This window comes from Trichechus manatus, unplaced genomic scaffold, assembly GCF_000243295.1.
Source record: "Trichechus manatus latirostris isolate Lorelei unplaced genomic scaffold, TriManLat1.0 scaffold00005, whole genome shotgun sequence".
NCBI classification, from domain to species: domain Eukaryota; kingdom Metazoa; phylum Chordata; class Mammalia; order Sirenia; family Trichechidae; genus Trichechus; species Trichechus manatus.
In genome coordinates, this window is record NW_004443941.1 from 12,047,852 (window position 1) to 12,064,958 (window position 17,107).

General features: G+C 37.6%; 1 protein-coding gene across 16 annotated transcripts in view; it reads left to right on the top strand.

Annotated features, from left to right (window-relative positions):
• NRXN1 (neurexin 1) overlaps positions 1–4,054 on the top strand; it is a 1,216,111-nt gene extending 1,212,057 nt beyond the window's left edge. For 13 of the 16 annotated variants that reach the window (XM_023735226.1, XM_023735234.1, XM_023735242.1 and 10 more), the window contains one exon: positions 2,128–2,435. In XM_023735226.1, coding sequence (XP_023590994.1) covers positions 2,128–2,435 — 308 coding nt within the window. Of the gene's footprint in view, positions 1–2,127 lie in introns of all 16 variants that reach the window. The other 3 variants (XM_004369471.1, XM_023735278.1, XM_023735274.1) reach the window with 3 other exon arrangements.
• The last annotated feature ends 13,053 nt before the right edge of the window (positions 4,055–17,107 follow it).

Below are 17,107 nucleotides of genomic sequence, written 5' to 3' on the forward strand. Positions count from 1 at the left end.
TCTATAAAATGAGCAAGTGTAAAGGTGTCATTTAGTGAGGTTAGCAGCTGAGCTAATTGGCAGAATTTGGCAAAGATGACTGTATTTGAAAGAGAAAGTGCCACCTCCAGCTTGTCAGGTAGTGACAGAGTTCCTGCAGTAGTTCTATTCTTCTAGAGAGGAAATTAATTTCCTGTAATCAAACACTGTGGATTATAGTCCTTGTCTCCTTCTACCTTGCCCACAGAAGCAAGTCTCAGGCATTTTATTCAGCAACATTACATGGGCTTTTGTAAAACAAGCAGTGACATATTCAGCATAGAAAGTTTTCACCTGCTACCTCTCCTAGCTCCAGAACACAGCCTATTGCTGCTTTGAGCCTGAGAGCTATTACTTTGTAAGTGACTATATTTGTAAGGCTTTATCTTGGGAAGGAAAGCAAAGTACCAGCAAGAAACCCATGTTTAGGTAGAAGAAACCTTGGTGATGTCTGGAAAAGGAATTGCAAAGCAGTGTGGCGCTATATGGTTGGTTAATGATTCCAAGGAATACATAAGAACTTTTGTAGAAATATTCAAAATAATTATTAAATAATGGTTAATGGTAGTGAAATAAAGCACAATTGTAGTCTTCCTGAGCCCTTCAATTCATGGTGTTTGTGTGTGTTTATCCAATATACATGTAATTTTGAGATTATTTCAATTCGTTCTGCATAATTCACAAAGAGTAATGTTTTGAAAATTAAATCATTTTTAATTTCTTAGCTCTGATCGGTGATCTTTTTCTGTAGGACAAGGGAGAGGGTGAAGATACAGGACAGGACAGAAAACACAATCCATAAAGAAAAATGAGCTAGAGTCATAGGTGGGGTAGAATCCTCTCTATCCAGTTCATATTCTCTTTTAAATAAAAATTAAGTTTAGTATGTGGAGGAAAAGGGTTCCCTCCCCTCCTACCTATCAGCTGAATCCTAGGCCTTTTCTTCCCCACCTATGGTCAACTCCAGTGCCTGACAAGGCCTTGGAGAACACATTAAGACACCCTGTAAGGCATTTCTTGTACCTGAGGAAGAGCCTTTTTACACTTTGAGAACACTGAATGAGAATTTTGTTAGTGGAATCAAGGTGGACCAGCCAGTCCTTTATTTATTATCATCTGTTAGGTACTGAATTTTGACTCAAAGCCAATCTAGAAAGTATTTAAAACCAAAAAAGAAGACTTTCTTACTTTCTCCTTCAAAGTTTAGCTTTGGTGATCATCCCACCACTTCTAACAAATAAATAATACATATATATGTACTTACATAAACAGACTTCTATCAAAAAAGAGAATCTGTTCTGTTTTAGTTTTTAAAGATATGACTAAAATTACACTTAAAATGTAGACAATTGGACTTTTTTCAAAATTTCTAGATTCGCTTATTGTTCGATATTGTATTCATTATGTCTTTCCATTGATACAGAAGGCGGCATGAATTCTAAAGTAATCCTACTTTTAGCTATCCTGATTCAGAGTCTAGAGTTAGCTTTAAATGTTCTGTGACAACATCAATTTGCTTCTGAAAGCAATGCTCTCTAATATTATAGGGTAGGGCTGTTCTGATTTCATTGTACTTGTTAGGTTTATGGTTTTTCACCCAACACACCAGCCTGGCTCTTTAGAGCTAAGTGGAACATATTTGGGGATGTACTTAGAAGACCCTGTTAATAAAATCGATATGTGTGACAGCAAAGATGGCGACCAATCTGCCCGAGTGCTTGTTTCATGTTGTTGTTGGAGGCCACTGAGTGGATTCTGACACGTAGTGACCCCATGTGACAGAGTAGAAATGCCCTATAGGGTTTTCCTGGCTGAAGTCTTTCCGGGAGCAGATCACCAGGTCTTTCTCCCAGGAAGCCACTGGGTAGGTTCAAACCTCCAAGTGCTTAACCATTGAGCCACCAGGGCTCCTCTGTTTGAGTCATAGTCCCTAGTTTTTAATGACCAGGAGGCATGAGGATTGCTTCATTTATCAGCCGTATACTCTTCCTAAAGCATTAGGTGCTGATCCATTAGGTGCGGACATAGATGCTAAATGTTAATATAGCTCTCTGTCATTCTGTAAACTCCATAATCACTTTGTGTTGGTTCTCTTCCTCTGTCCTATAGCCAACCCCACTCGAGCAGGTGGGAGAGAGTCATACCCAGGCTCAGCAGAAGTGATCCGGGAGTCCAGCAGTACCACGGGCATGGTCGTTGGGATAGTAGCCGCTGCCGCCCTGTGCATCCTCATCCTCCTCTACGCCATGTACAAGTACAGAAACCGGGATGAAGGCTCATACCATGTGGACGAGAGCCGCAACTACATCAGTAACTCAGCACAGTCCAATGGGGCTGTCGTAAAGGAGAAACAGCCCAGCAGTGCGAAAAGCGCCAACAAAAGCAAGAAAAACAAGGATAAAGAGTATTACGTCTGATCCTGCAATCTGAAAAGGACACTTGTATAGAAATAGTCTTCATTTTATCTGAGACATAATATAAACTTATTTACTTTCCTTTTTACGAAGCACATACAAAAAGAAGACAGGGAATGCAATCAGGAAGGAAAGACTGTTTTTAAAAAATAAAAACAAGTATCCCATGCTCTTGTTTCCCAAAAAATGAAATAAAGAAATAAAACAGGGGCCAATAAATTCCCTCACATCCACAGTGTTTTTCATTTACTCTGCCTGTCTTTATGTTGCTGGGACATTATTCTAAAGACAGCAATGACTGCACGCATTCATAAAGCAAAGGAGTATTACAACATCAAGGCACAACACAGAAAACAACACAACACACACACACACACACACACACACACAAAGAAGCTACCTATGATCCTGGATTTAGCCAAAGTGCTAGTGCTTTCCTGAGACGTCAGTTAGCCCAATCGCCAGAGAAGACTCTGCCATGTTGACTGACTCAACCTGCAAACTTTTTAGAGTTTGCCACCTGGCACACCTGGAGCAGTTGTTGGAACTTGCATTGGAAACCAAGTGCTGGCTTTTTTGAAGACTTGTGTAGGAACACATTCAAAAAGCCCCTTTCTGGTTGTAAGGGAAAAAAAAAAAGTACGGAGGCCTTATTTTCAAAAATGTGAAATATAAGGCACATTTTCACACAAATTTCAGAACAAAACCAAGAGGGCATAGATGCAATCATTGGGAAATTTTCATGCACGCTTAATATGTTACTACATATGTTTATATAAAATCCATCTCTGTGTGCTTTCTGAACTGTGATAAGTGACGTTTTATAGCCTGTTGTATAGAAAATGCAAACTATATCTCTGCTCTTCAGCCATTTTTGGTAAATTCAATGTTATAAGTGTTGCTAAGTATAGGGAGTTTTATGACATCTGGAGCAACAATTATTTCAGTTTTTTCTTTCTTTTTCTTTTTTTGCCACCATTATAAATTGCCACAATTATTTACTTTAAAAAAAAATACAGTGTAGTGTTTATTCTAAGGAAGATATGTATGAATGTATAAAGACTCAACTACTTTTTTCCTTACATGTACAGCCTTCATTCTGTTGCAATTAAGTTTTAGTATTTGTATGAAAGGCGTGAATTAGAAGGCAAAATATATACATATATATATCTTACAATATTCTTTCCTCCCCAAAATACTCATATCCCCTCACACGCACATTTCCCATTTGCAATCACACTCACGCACACACACACCCATCCTGATATTGCTAACCACTGGAATTCATCAAATAGGATGGAAGACCCAAACATGCATACAGTAGCAAATATTTACCGACAAATTAAAAGCAGGAAGGAAGATAGTTGTGCCAAGGTATTGATGACAAATAGAGTGATTTGCTTCATTGAGATCTTGCTCCCAGGAAACCCTGAAAAGATTTTTGTCCCTAATGAAATGGAACCTTTTCTTATCAAATAAAATATCACTGGTTATACTGCTGCTTGAATATGAACCATTACATGGGCAGGTTATGGAAACAAAAATGGTTGATCTACGTCTCAACCCTGGCTGCTGCAAGTGAAAACTTTTGTTTCCAATAAAATAATATATACATATTCTCTGAACCCGATGTGCATGATAAAGATTTTTGGAAAGTGAACACTTTCTCAAATAAGAAAGTATTTTCAACAATTTTTGATTCTGTATTACTACCCATCTTCAAAGATCATTCCTATCTGTTGATTATTGATCATATTTTAACTTTTCTGATTTTACATATATATATCATTAAACATAGTTTTAGTTTAACACACATTAAATAGTAGACTAGATTATACACTTGTTTTTGCATATTGTTTCCATGATGTTCATAGCAATAAATTGTTAGTATAAGGAGGCAATGCAAAGAAAATGCATTACCAGATGGTGAAGTGATGCTTTGGTGAAAATTGGCTGCATTACTTGAACATCTCCTAAAAGAACAATCTTACAATCTTGTATTTCATAGAAGAAAGAACATGTGTATGATTAGCTTTAACCCTTTAAAGGTTAATCAGCAAAGGCAAAAATGCAAAATATCTTTTGTGATACTTTAGTTGGTGAAAAAAGCTGAGAATTGGCCTAGATTTTCAGACATACAGCACCTTAGAAATATGTACAATTCATAGCAAATCACAACGGTGGTTGCCAAGTAATTGCTCTGTATGAACAGTCTTAAAGACTTTTCATGACTCAGAGAGTAAACGTTGTAAAGTTTAATATCCATTATTTGGGTTTCCCTTTTTCTTGTTTTAACTTGCCAGGTTAAAGAATTCCCAATCTTATTTTTTTCCCTCTCATTCAGTCTTACTCAGGGAAAGCCAGTGAAATAAGAAGGTAAATAAAAAAATCACTAATTGACGGCTTGAGATTTTAAAAAGAAGTGGTTGCTTTTTCATTTGACATACTAATCCTGAACTACTTTCCATCTGGAAAAATTTAAATATAGAAATATCTTATAGCTATCAAAAATATCTCAAAGAGAGAAAATAGAAAAATGATACTGTTAAGCAGTATAACTATGAAGCATGGTGGTTGGGATTGATTTCAATATTTCTTTCCAGCATAGATTTTAAAATCTCACACAAAGACATAATGTAAAATTGCCAGTAAAAATATTTCTAATGTTATTGGCCTACACAAAATGACTGATTTTTTCTGGGTTTTCTTCTGAATGGAGAAAGAAAAGACAAAAGCATGAACAAGGATGAGAAAAAGACGTGAATAAAATCCCAAGTATCTTCTTACCAAAAGTATCAAGGTTCCATGATGCATAGTGTGCAATTAATAAAGGACTTCACACTACCTGGCATAAATTTGATTACAACTCTAGACTGTAACTTTTCTGTATGCTTCTTTTTTATCCATGTAATGTATTGCCTTTGGAGAAAAAAATACTACAATAATGTATGAGGTGGTCAATTCCTAAGACATCAAAGACCACATGACCCTACCCTTCTAGTGCTTTGAGTGATTGGTTATCTAAGGATTTTCTTTTTGTTTTGTTTTTCTGTTGCAAGGCCAATTTATCCATTATTGGAAATGCTAAGCAAGTGGAATTTACTGTTTTGTTAATAAAATATTTCTTAATACAATTGTGGACTTACTGATTTAAAGAATTATTTGGCACCATTTTGTGATAAAGTAGCACAGTAATGAAGACTGAATTTGAAAATAAGAACTGTCCTTAGACAACCAGGGGGAGGATGTCTACTCTATTTTTTTAATGCTATTATTCATTATGCACCTATATACATTTATGCACCTGAAGATACAGCCGCTAAACGTAGCTTTGTTTACATCTGTTCTTCTTGATATACACGAAACCACAAACTCATAGACCTAGCTGAAAGCAACCTGAAGAAGCAGATTTACAACACCAAAATAAAAAGCAAAAGCATTCACTTCAAGTAAATCTGGGATAAAATTCCAACACTACCTCTTACTGGCTGCAAGTTACCTAATTTTTCTGATTCTCACTTTGTTGTTGTTGTTAGGTGATGTCGAATCAGTTCTAACTCATAGCGACCCTATGTACAACAGAACGAAACACTGCCCAGTCCTGCACTATCCTCACAATCGTTGTTATGCTTAAGCCCTTTGTTGCAGCCACTGTGTCAATCCAGCTCCTTGAGGGTCTTCATTTTTTCCTCTGACCTTCTGCTTTATCAAGCATGATGTCCTTCTCCAGGGACTGACCATTCCTGATAACATGTCTAAAGTATGTGAGACATAGTCTCACCATCCTTGCCTCTAAGGAGTGTTCTGGTCCTACTTCTTCCAAGACTGATTTATTCGTTCTTTTGACTGTCCATGGTGTATTCAATATTCTTCTCCAACACCACAATTCAAAGGCATCAATTCTTCCTCGGTCTTCCTTATTCAATGTCCAGCTTTCACATGCATGTGAGGTGATTGAAAACACCATGGCTGTAGTCAGGTGCACTTTACTCATCTGTAAATTAAGAATAATAGTACCAACCCCATAGAGTGGCAAGGATAATAAGGTAATGCTGTGACGGGCACAACTAAATGCAAATAAAAGGCGGCTATTGGTAATATTCTATAAGCTATCATCATCATCATCACCACCGTCATCATAGATTCAAGAAAATGTATGTCAAAAGTGTTTACTCAACTTGTTATTTGAAAAAAAACTGTATAAAGGAACATACGCGTTCATTTCCGATACAACTATAGTATATTTATTTTCCAAAAAGCAAAATGGTGTATTGGAAATCAGTTGACTCATCAGTCAGTAAGTTTTAGTCCAATAGTTGATAACTGTTAAAAAAAATCTTGGCTTTTGAAAATAATCTACTGATATAAAAGCATGAGTTTGGGGTTTTTCTCTTCCTTCAATGCAAAAGGTATGAACATGTGTGTTTACTGAGTTTTTTTTTACCTACACAGTTTTAGATACACTTTATCTCCTTCATAATATTAAGTAATCATTTTTTAAATGTAATGGGGAGTGGGAAATCCATATCTCCTTTAAGGTCTAAATTTAAAGCTATATAATTTGCTTACTTTAAAAATGTAAAGCATTTCAAAAGGGATGATCATATGAAGTCCATTATCAATAAACAGACTAAGGATTCTTGACATGTGGAGTATAGATCCCCAGGGACAAATGATTAGGCATCATGGGTTATTAACTTTTATATATATTGCTAACCATAAGGTTGGCAGTTCGAATCCACCAGGCACTCCTTGGAAGCTCTATGGGGCAGTTCTACTCTGTCCTATAGGGTTGCTATGAGTCGGAATCGACTCGATGGCAATGGGTTTATATATATAAATATATACAAATAAAAATAACCCACCCAGCATTACGACTGAGTTGATTCTGACTCATAGTGACCCTATAGGATACAGTAGAAAAACCCCCATTGGGTTTCCAAGGCGGTTAATCTTTATGGAAGCAGCCTGCACATCTTACTCTAGCTGAGTGGCTGGTGAGTTCAAACTTTAACCACTGGGCCACCAGTTCTTCATAAATAAAAATTTAAAAAATCAAATAAATAAATAAATATATGTATGGAACCCTGGTGGCACAGTGGTTAAGAGCTCGGCTGCTAACCAAAAGGTCGTCAGTTTCAATTCACCAGTTGGAAGCAACTTGATGGCAATGGGTTTGGTCTGGTTTCTTGATTAAATCCTCAAAGGATTCCGGAATTCCCCAAAACATTGAGAACCACTGAAACAAACACTGAATATAAACAAAACTTTGTCATAAAATCCATACCGAAGATGAATGGTTCAGTGAGAGTTAAGAAAGCATCAAATAGATGTCATGAACTAACTTCCAACTCATAGCGACCCTATAGGGTTTCTGAGGAGCAGCTGATAGATTTGAACTGCTGAACTTTTGTTTAGTGGCCATAGCTCTTAATCACTGTGCCACCATAATGCACATATAATGTACTTCCCTATAACTTGATATACAGCTATATAACTTTTATAAAAATTAATCTATTAACCTTGCTTCATCTTTACTAGTTCAATCTTCAAATATTTATTGAGCAGTGACCAAAACCAAAACAAAATAAACAGCTGCCTTTGAGTTGATTCCAACTCATGGTGTTGCTGTTAGGTGCTGTCGAGTAGGTTCTAATGCATAGCGACCCTAAGTAAAACAGAACGAAATACTGCTGGTCCTGTACCATCCTCATGATTGTTGTTATGCTTGAGCCCATTGTTGCAGCCACTGTGCTAATCCAACTTGTTGAGGGTCTTCCTCTTTTTCAATGACACTCTATTTTGCCAAGCATGATGTCCTTCTTCAGGGACTGATCGCTCCTAATAACATGGCCAAAGTATGTGAGACGAAGTCTCGCCATCCTCACTTCTAAGGAGCATTTTGGCTGTACTTCTTTCAAGACAGATTTGTTTGTTCTTCTGGCAGTCCATGGTATATTCAACACTATTCGCCAACACCATAGCTAAAAAGCAGCAATTCTTCTTAAGTCTTCCTTATTCATCGCCCAAGTTTTGAGTGCTTATGAGGCGATTGAAAACACCATGGCTTGGGTCAGGCGCACCCTAGTCCTTAAAGTGACTTCTACGCTTTTTAACACTTTAAAGAGGTCTTTAGCAGCAGATTTGCCCAATGCAATGCGTCCTTTGATTTCTTGACTGCTGCTTCCATGGGTGTTGATTGTGGATCCAAGTAAAATGAAATCCTTGACAATGTCAATCTTTTCTCCATTTATCATGATGTTGCTTACTGGTCCAGTTGTGAGGATTTTTGTTTTCTTTATGTTGAGGTGTTATCCATACTGAAGACTATAGTCTTTGATCTTCATCAGTAAGTACTTCAATTCCTCTTCACTTTCAGCAAGCAAGGTTGTGTCATCTGCATAATGGAAGTAGTTTATGAATCTTCCTCCAATCTTGATGCCCCATTCTTCTTTATGTAGTCCAGCTTCTCAGATTATTTTCTCAGCATAGAGATTGAATAAGTATGGCGAAATGTTACTCCGCTGACACACACCTTTCTTGACTTTAGACCACACAGTATCCCCATGTTCTGTTTTAACAACTGCCTCTTGATCTATGTATAGGTTCCTCATGAGCACAGTTGTGTTCTGGAATTCCCATTCTTCACAATGTTACCCACATTGTATTATGATCCACACAGTTGAATGCCTTTGCATAGTCAATAAAATGCAGGTAAACATCTTTCTGGTATTCTCTGCTTTCAGCCAGGATCCATTTGACATCCGCAATGATATCCCTTGTTCCAAGTCCTCTTCCAAACCCAGCTTGAATTTCTGGCAGTTCCCTGTCAATGTATTACTGCAACCGCTTTTGGATGATCTTCAGCAAAATTTTACTTGTGTGTGATATTAATAATATTGTTCGATAATTTTGGTATTCGGTTGGGTCACCTTTCTTTGGAATAGTCATAAATATGGATCTCTTCCAGTCAGCTGGCCAGGTAGCTGTCCTCCAAATTTCTTGGCTTACACGAGTGAGCACTTCCAACACTGAATCCATTTGTTGAAATATCTCAACTGGTATTCTGTCCATTCCTGGAACCTTGTTTTTTGCCAATGTCTTCAGCGCAGCTTGGACTTCCTCCTTCAGTACCATCAGTTCTTAATCACGTGTTACCTCCTGAAATGACTGAACGTCGGCCAATTCTCTTTGGTACAGTGACTCTGTGTATTCCAACTCACAGTAACGCGATATGTTTCAGAGGACTGCTCCACAGGGTTTTTATGGCTTTACAAATCACTCAGTTCATCCCACATATCTCCACTCATTTGAGCAACTTGATTTTTATTTAAAAGCAAACTTCTCTATGGATTTGAACACTTAATTGAACACCTTGGAGACAGGCTATACATATCCAATAATATGCTAGTCACTGAAATATCCATCTTTAAGCCTATGGAGGCCATCAGCATTTGAGAGTATTAGGTGACTACAAAAACTATATAAAACATCCCTAAATATCTCATTCTATTTTGATTAAATAAAAAGAAAAAGCAACTGTTACTGAGGGTTATACAAAAAAAGGCATTTTTCAACCACTTCTTGATAATTCTTTTATCAAGGAGGCTAATTAGTTCTCTGCTAACTATGATAAGTTGATTTCACCTTTACCATGGCCATTGAATGCTGCTCGCCTGAACAAGACAACAGTTCTGGTGAGGAATGTGCGTATTCAGTTTGTGGGATCCTATGTCCCTCACCTGGGTCCCATCCCTATGAAAGAAATAGTGATGGTTTATAAGACGTCACTGAGCAACCTTGGTTAAGAGTAAAGAATAACTCCTTGGGAAAAAAAAAAAAAAGACAGGAATACCGAGCCACAGTATCAATCCTTCAACAAAAATAGCAATAAATAAAGGAAGTCTTATTGAAAGCTTCTGGTCTATGACGTTTCAGGTATTTACTGTTTAGAACAATATTCTTTTACAGTTAAAGAAAATAACCTCAATAACAATAACAAAACAAAGAAGGCAGAAAACTCATCTCTCACAAGTAAAAAATTTGGAGCAAGTTGTTTTGGGGTTTGAATCCCAGCTCTGAAAATTTTTAGCTGTGGGACCCTGGACAAACATTCAGTTATACTAAGTTTATTCAGCTGTGAAAGGGAGATAATGAGACAACAACTTTACAGGGTTGAGAGAATTAAGTACTATAATGCACTTAAATTCTTAGTAGAGTAAAAGTTCAATATTTTATTAAACTATACAAATTAAAATAAAGTTTACTTTTTTAACAAGGAAAAATTGAAGTGTGCTGGAAAGCTACTAGCACAGTAGAATTATTGTAAAACTATAGATTTTAAATTAAGAATAGAGGTACTAGATCAACATGGAGCCCTGGAGGACCAGTGGTTAAGAGCTTAGCTGCTAACCAAAATGTCGGCAGCTGGAATCCACCGGCCATTCCTTAGAAACCCTATGGGGCTGTTCTACTCTGTCCTATAGGGTGGCTATGTGTTGGAATCCACTTGACAGCAATGGGTTAGATAAATATTTCTTCCAAGATGAATGTCACTTTCACAGTGCCCCAGACAAAGCACTGTTCAGCCAGCTGATGGAGTTGTTCTTGTGAATGGCAGTCTATTTCATGGTGGAGTAGTTGTGGTTTCTTATTTCTAGTTCTCTGGCCTAGTGGTTAAGAGTTCAGCTGCTCACCCCTTTGGGAACAAGTGAGAATGAAGAAAACAAGATACAAGGGAAAGATTAGTCCAAAGGACTAATGGACCACAACTACCACAGCCTCCACCAGACTGAGTCCAGTGCAACTAGATGGTGCTCAGCTATCACCACTGACTGCTCTGACTGGGATCACAACAGAGGGTCCCGGACAGAGCTGGAGAAAAATGTAGAACAAAATTTTAACTCACAAAAAAAGAGCAGACTTACTGGCCTGACAGAGACTGGAGAAACCCCAAGAGTATGGCCCCTGGACACCCTTTTAGCTCAGTAATGAAGTCAATCATGAGGTTCACTGTTCAGCCAAAGATTAGACAGCCCATAAAACAAAACAAGACTAATGGGGCACAACAGCCCAGTGACAAGGACTAGAAGGCAAGAGGAGAAAGGAAAGTTGGTAATAGGAAACGCAAGGTCGAGAAGGGACAGTGTTGACACATCGTGGGGTTGTTAACCAATGTCATTAAACAATATGTGTACTAACTGTTTAATGAGAACCTCTTTGTTCTGTAAACCTTCATCTAAAATACACTAAAAATTTTTTTTTAAAAAAAGAAATTCCATTCTATTGAATTTGAACACTAGCCAATTGAGATAAATCTATTTCTTGATTCTGTCACACTATGTTCTAATATTCACCCTTAGCAAATTTGATAAGCATCCTTTTCATATGTACATGTCTGTGCATGAAAATATGCAGTTTCTGGGTAGAAAAAACTGTTAAGTCCTGGGCTGCTAACCAAAAGGTTAGCAATCATAACTCATCCTGAGTTGCCTTGGAAGAAAAGCCCGGTGACCTGCTTCTGAAAGGTTGTAGCCATGAAAACCCCATGGAATATTGATTACTCTGCAACACATGGGGTTGTTATGAGTCAGAATTGACTAGAAGGCAACTAGTTAGATGAAAATATATTCACTAAGAAAGATATCTGAGACATGCCTCCACAGTCCTTTCTCGGTTCTCAACCGGGGTTGATTTTGGTCCCCAGGGAACATTTGGCAGTGTCTGGAGGCATGACCGGGGTAGGGAGTATTATTGGCATTTGGTGGTTAGAGGACAGGGATGCTGCTAAACATCCTACAAAGCACAGGACAGCTCCCGCAACAAATAATTATCCTGTCTAAAATGTCAATAGTGCCAAAGTTGAGAAATTCTGTCTGGAATGGTATATATCAATTTGCCAATAATCTTTGAGTGGAATTGGGTGAAGTTAACAAGATCCACTCAGTGTATCCATCTTGTCTACCAGAATATCATGAGAAACTCTCAGTAGCCTTGCTATCAGGACACGGAATAATTTCCTCCTAATCTGTCAGTAGATTTATTAGGAAGCTGAATTAGCTTAATTCGTAAGGCCGTTTATTAATTATTATCACTTCTTGTAAAAAGTGACCACAAAACATCTATTTTTAAAAATAATTCTAATTTTTCTTTCAAGCTCATCAGTGTAGAATTTGAAAGCTCCTTTGAGGGTTAGTTTTGAAAGCAAGGCAATATTTGAATTCTCTATTCTTCGGATGTCACTTCTTGCTTTCTAAAATGTCAGAATAACTAATATTAGTTTCCATTAACACATTCAAATTTGCTCATAACCCTGGAATGTAATTGTCTTTGACTTTTGAAAAAGGGATATGGAAATCATTTACTCTTTAACTACTTTGGGCATCAATTCTCACGCTATTTCTTGGAGTCTGATATCAAAAAGCTAAAGCCTAGTGTGTGATTTCTAGCCTGTGTAGCTCATCCCAGGATCACCAGTAAGCACTCTATTATTATGTATAATTTGCAGAAGGCCACTGTAGTTGACTTTTCCTTTTACAATCCAACAAGCATCAACATCAATGTCAGGAAGCTCTTCAGAAAGGTAATTTCAGGGAACACTGGTTGGGGAGTGAGGAAATGAGGGCAGGAAAGCAAGCCAATGAAGGTGGCATTACATAATAGGTTATGTTATGAGCAGCAGAGGCTCAATGCCACTTGTGAATTCTAGGAGATAGTGTGCTTCAGAATTGTTCCACCTAACAGCCAAAACATTTATCCATCAATCTCTGTGATTCTTTGGTTAAGGGCTGCTAGAAGGCTGGGAGATAGGGGTGAGAGTTAACTCCAAAGTACTTTGTGTGGCTTTGCAACCTGCTTGTGTAGGCTTTTGAGTCTACTCAAGCAAGAATCGTTAGGTATTTGCCGCTAGAAGCCACAGGGTCATTGTGCTCCAGAATGGTGAGTGCTAGAGTATATGGGTGGACCACCTACAGTATCTGCTACAGTTTCTTATGCTTTATAACTTAGCGCTGTTACTAACTTTCAATGCGTTCAGTTCTGTCTAGTAAAATCAGTTTCCAAACTGACCAGTATATTCTCCAGAATGATGCAGTTCCAGTCTCAGAACGGTCTCCATATATTTTCCCTGCGGCTCTGTGATGGTTTTCTTAGGAACACTATGGCTAGTTTTGGGTCATCTTACAATTATCTAGGAACTTGTATCCTTTTCTCAGTTCTAATGAGATAATTTATCCCAAAGTTCTGGCGTGTACGGCAACATTGTCCAAAACCCAGATGTCATCTAGGATCACTGGGCCATGGAAATCAGATTCACCGATTTTCTTTGCCCATGTATTCTTCACATATGACTCACCTTATGCCCCACTGCCCACTGTGAAGTTGTCTCAGATGCCTGCCATTGGTTGAGAGAACTATCCACTCCCTATATGTTAAATACACACACACACACACACACAAAATGAATCTCCAAAAGGTTTAAACATTTCTTTACTCTATGTTCTTCAGGGATAAATTCTAATTTTATACAGTCAGGCAATGGGGTAGAGAGAATTGTGCCTCTGGTATTACTAACTTGCCTAGGTGTACGATTTATGATACAGGACTTCACCTTCAGACACTTGGCCTGTCCCTAGGAGGATCACCCTTGGATGGTGGAGCATAATCCACACAGATAGCCTCTCATGTCTTAACGCTCTTCCCATTTCCCCTTGAATCAGTCCTTTTAATCTCATTGTTTTTGTTCCTTCTGTGACACTGACATCTTCAGGATCTCTGGTACAGATTTTAAGGCACAGCCATTTTGGGTTTCCGCACAGGCGAATATTTCAGGTCCTGAATATGGGGAAAGGATGGGCAGACACCCAAGTGGTCTTGTACTCAGTACAACTTGATTTTTGTCTTTCTTTTTGTTGTTGTTGTTGGTCCGTATGTATGAAAAAAGAAATTACTCATCACATTGCAAGTGTTATTCTCCTGCCAACGATCCTCAGGAGTACCTTACTCGGTCACTTAAATTTCAGACCTAATTTTACTAAAAGAGTTCCTGGCTTCTCGTTGACCTTGAATCTTGTTACCAAGATGCCTCCATTACTTTAGAAGAAATCACATCCCCTTACCAATTCCTGATTCCCCTCATTTCTACCTGAAGAAACCAGGGATAGGGCAGCAACAACACTCAGGGGCAATTCTAAATTTTGATCTGTCAGAGAGCTTTGAACGCAGCCACAACAGTTACCTTTGATGTCTTGCCATTTATTTCTTCCTTTTTTTTTTTTTTTCTTATTTCTCAATCTGATGCCTGGATTCTATTTCTAAAGTTTCTCATTTGTCTTTAGTCATATTTACTTCCATAGCATCTGGCTACAGAATAGCACATGTATTTTTTTTTATCATCTCTCCCAAAGCTCACGACACACACCCGACCTATCCCAAAGGTTCCCTTCTTCCCCTACCATAAATTGCACAAAATATCCTATCCCTTTCATCACCATACCAGCACTTCATTTTCTCTTATTGGCAAAAATTAAGTCCAGAGTATCAATTGACTTTGTTAGCTTTCAAGCATTTTCCAGATGATCTACTTTTAATTAGATGAAACTTTTCACAGATGATATAGTTAGAATTCTGAAATCCTAACTCTGTGGAAGTCTCATTAGCCACACTGGAAAGAGATTATCCATTTCTTGCCACAACATCACATTTCCTTCTCTACCTTTTTACCATCATCAAAATGCTCTCATCATACTTTAACCTCAATGTTCAAAAATATCTTTACCAGACCAAATTTTTACCAGGCAGGGACACTCTGTTGTTTTTTTTGTGCAATTGAAGCATGTTGTTAAAATTTTCTGCATGGTTTAATAATAACAATATTGTTATATTTAATGATGACATGCATTTGTGGAGAGTTTTATAGTTTACAAAGTACTGCCACAAGTTGTATTGCTTTCAGTTTTCACAACAAGTTTCTCTGTAGACAAGGAAGATGATATATAGACATTACCAAAAACAAAGTTGCAGATTCAAAGCCCAAATGTATATATTAGGAACTCAGAAGCAGAGATCATTAAATGGTTTTGAAAGTATTAGTCATAATAAAATAAAATAAAACTTAACTAGCCAGCTTCACTAGCTAGCTCTCAATTATTTTTCGTGCTATGGTTATGAGGCCAGGAAAAGCATTGTGGTTTGGTTATGAGGACAGGAAGGGCAATGGAAATCCATGATAATTCAACAAGATATTTCTAGCTTTATCAGATTAAAAATCATTCCTTGGAGCAACTGACAAATAGCACAATTTTCTTTTCTTTTAAGGGATGCTAATTGTCTAGGTCATCTAGTGCTGCTGTAACAGAAATACCACAGGTGGATGGTTTTAACAAAGAGAAATTTATTCTCTCACAGTTTAGGAGGCTAGAAGTTCGAATTCAGGGTGCCAGCTCCAGAGGAAGGATTTCTCTGTTGACTCTAGGTGAAGGTCATTGTCAGCAATCTTCCCTGGTCAAGGAGCTTCTCAGCGCAGGGACCCCAGGTCCAAAGGGTGCACTATTCTCCTGTCTCTTGTTTCTTCATGCTATGAAGTCCCCCGTCTCTCTGCTCACTTCTCTCTTTTATATATCAAAAGAAATTGGCTTAAGACACAGTCTAATATTGTAGTTTGGGTCCTGCCTCATTAACATAACTGCCACTAATCCCACCTCATTAATATCATAGAGGTAGGATTTACAACACATAAGAAAATCCCATCAGATGACAAAACGGTGGACAATCACACAATACTGGCAATCATGGACTAGCCAAGTTGACACACATTTTTAGGGGACACAATTCAATCCATAACTCTAATACAGGGCAGAAGCCCAAATACTCAGTAAATAAATCAATAACATGCATCTCAGTCTTGGCTGAGACAAGATAAGTTAAAGAGAAAATGATAAAGCAGAAGAATGTAAATGTAATTATACACTGAGTAATGTGTTGATGGTAATGATATTTATTATAACTAGCACATTCCAATCTATTATCCTATTTTATCTTTATAATTTTCCAGTGAGGTAGATACCATGGAATTTCTATCTCCATTTTGCAAATGAGAATCAGAAAGTTTAATAAACCAATGTAAATGGACTTTCAGCAATAAGTTAATATCTCATATATTAGGTCATGTCCATTCCGAAAACAGAGGGGCTAAATTTAATATCATAGGTCAGAAGAGCTAAAAGAGACTTTTTAAAGCCCTTATTTTGTAGAAGAGGAAATTGAGGTTTAAAGAGAAGATGTGACTTGCACAAAATTACACTGCCAGTTAGCAGCAGAGCTAGGAAAAAACCTGGATCCCCTGACTCCAATTTCTACATCCTATCTCGGTAGCCAAGAAACATAGATTCTGCAAGCAGGAAAAAAAATGTGCCCATTAGCCATGCCATCATCACTTTTCCAAACTTGATTTCTTTCCAGCTCTCTGATGTCAACCTTCCAGCTGACCTTGCTGTTGGTCAGATAAAATTATTGCTTTAAAGTCAGTGGCAAAAAGGCAATGACTGATGTATAGTGGCTAATGAGTAGCATATAGATTTTTTGAATGAATGATTCAATTAATACATGTGGGTGGGCACTGGAATTATTATTATTATTTGCATATTATTTCTCTGATATAGTTAAGTAAAGTACAATAC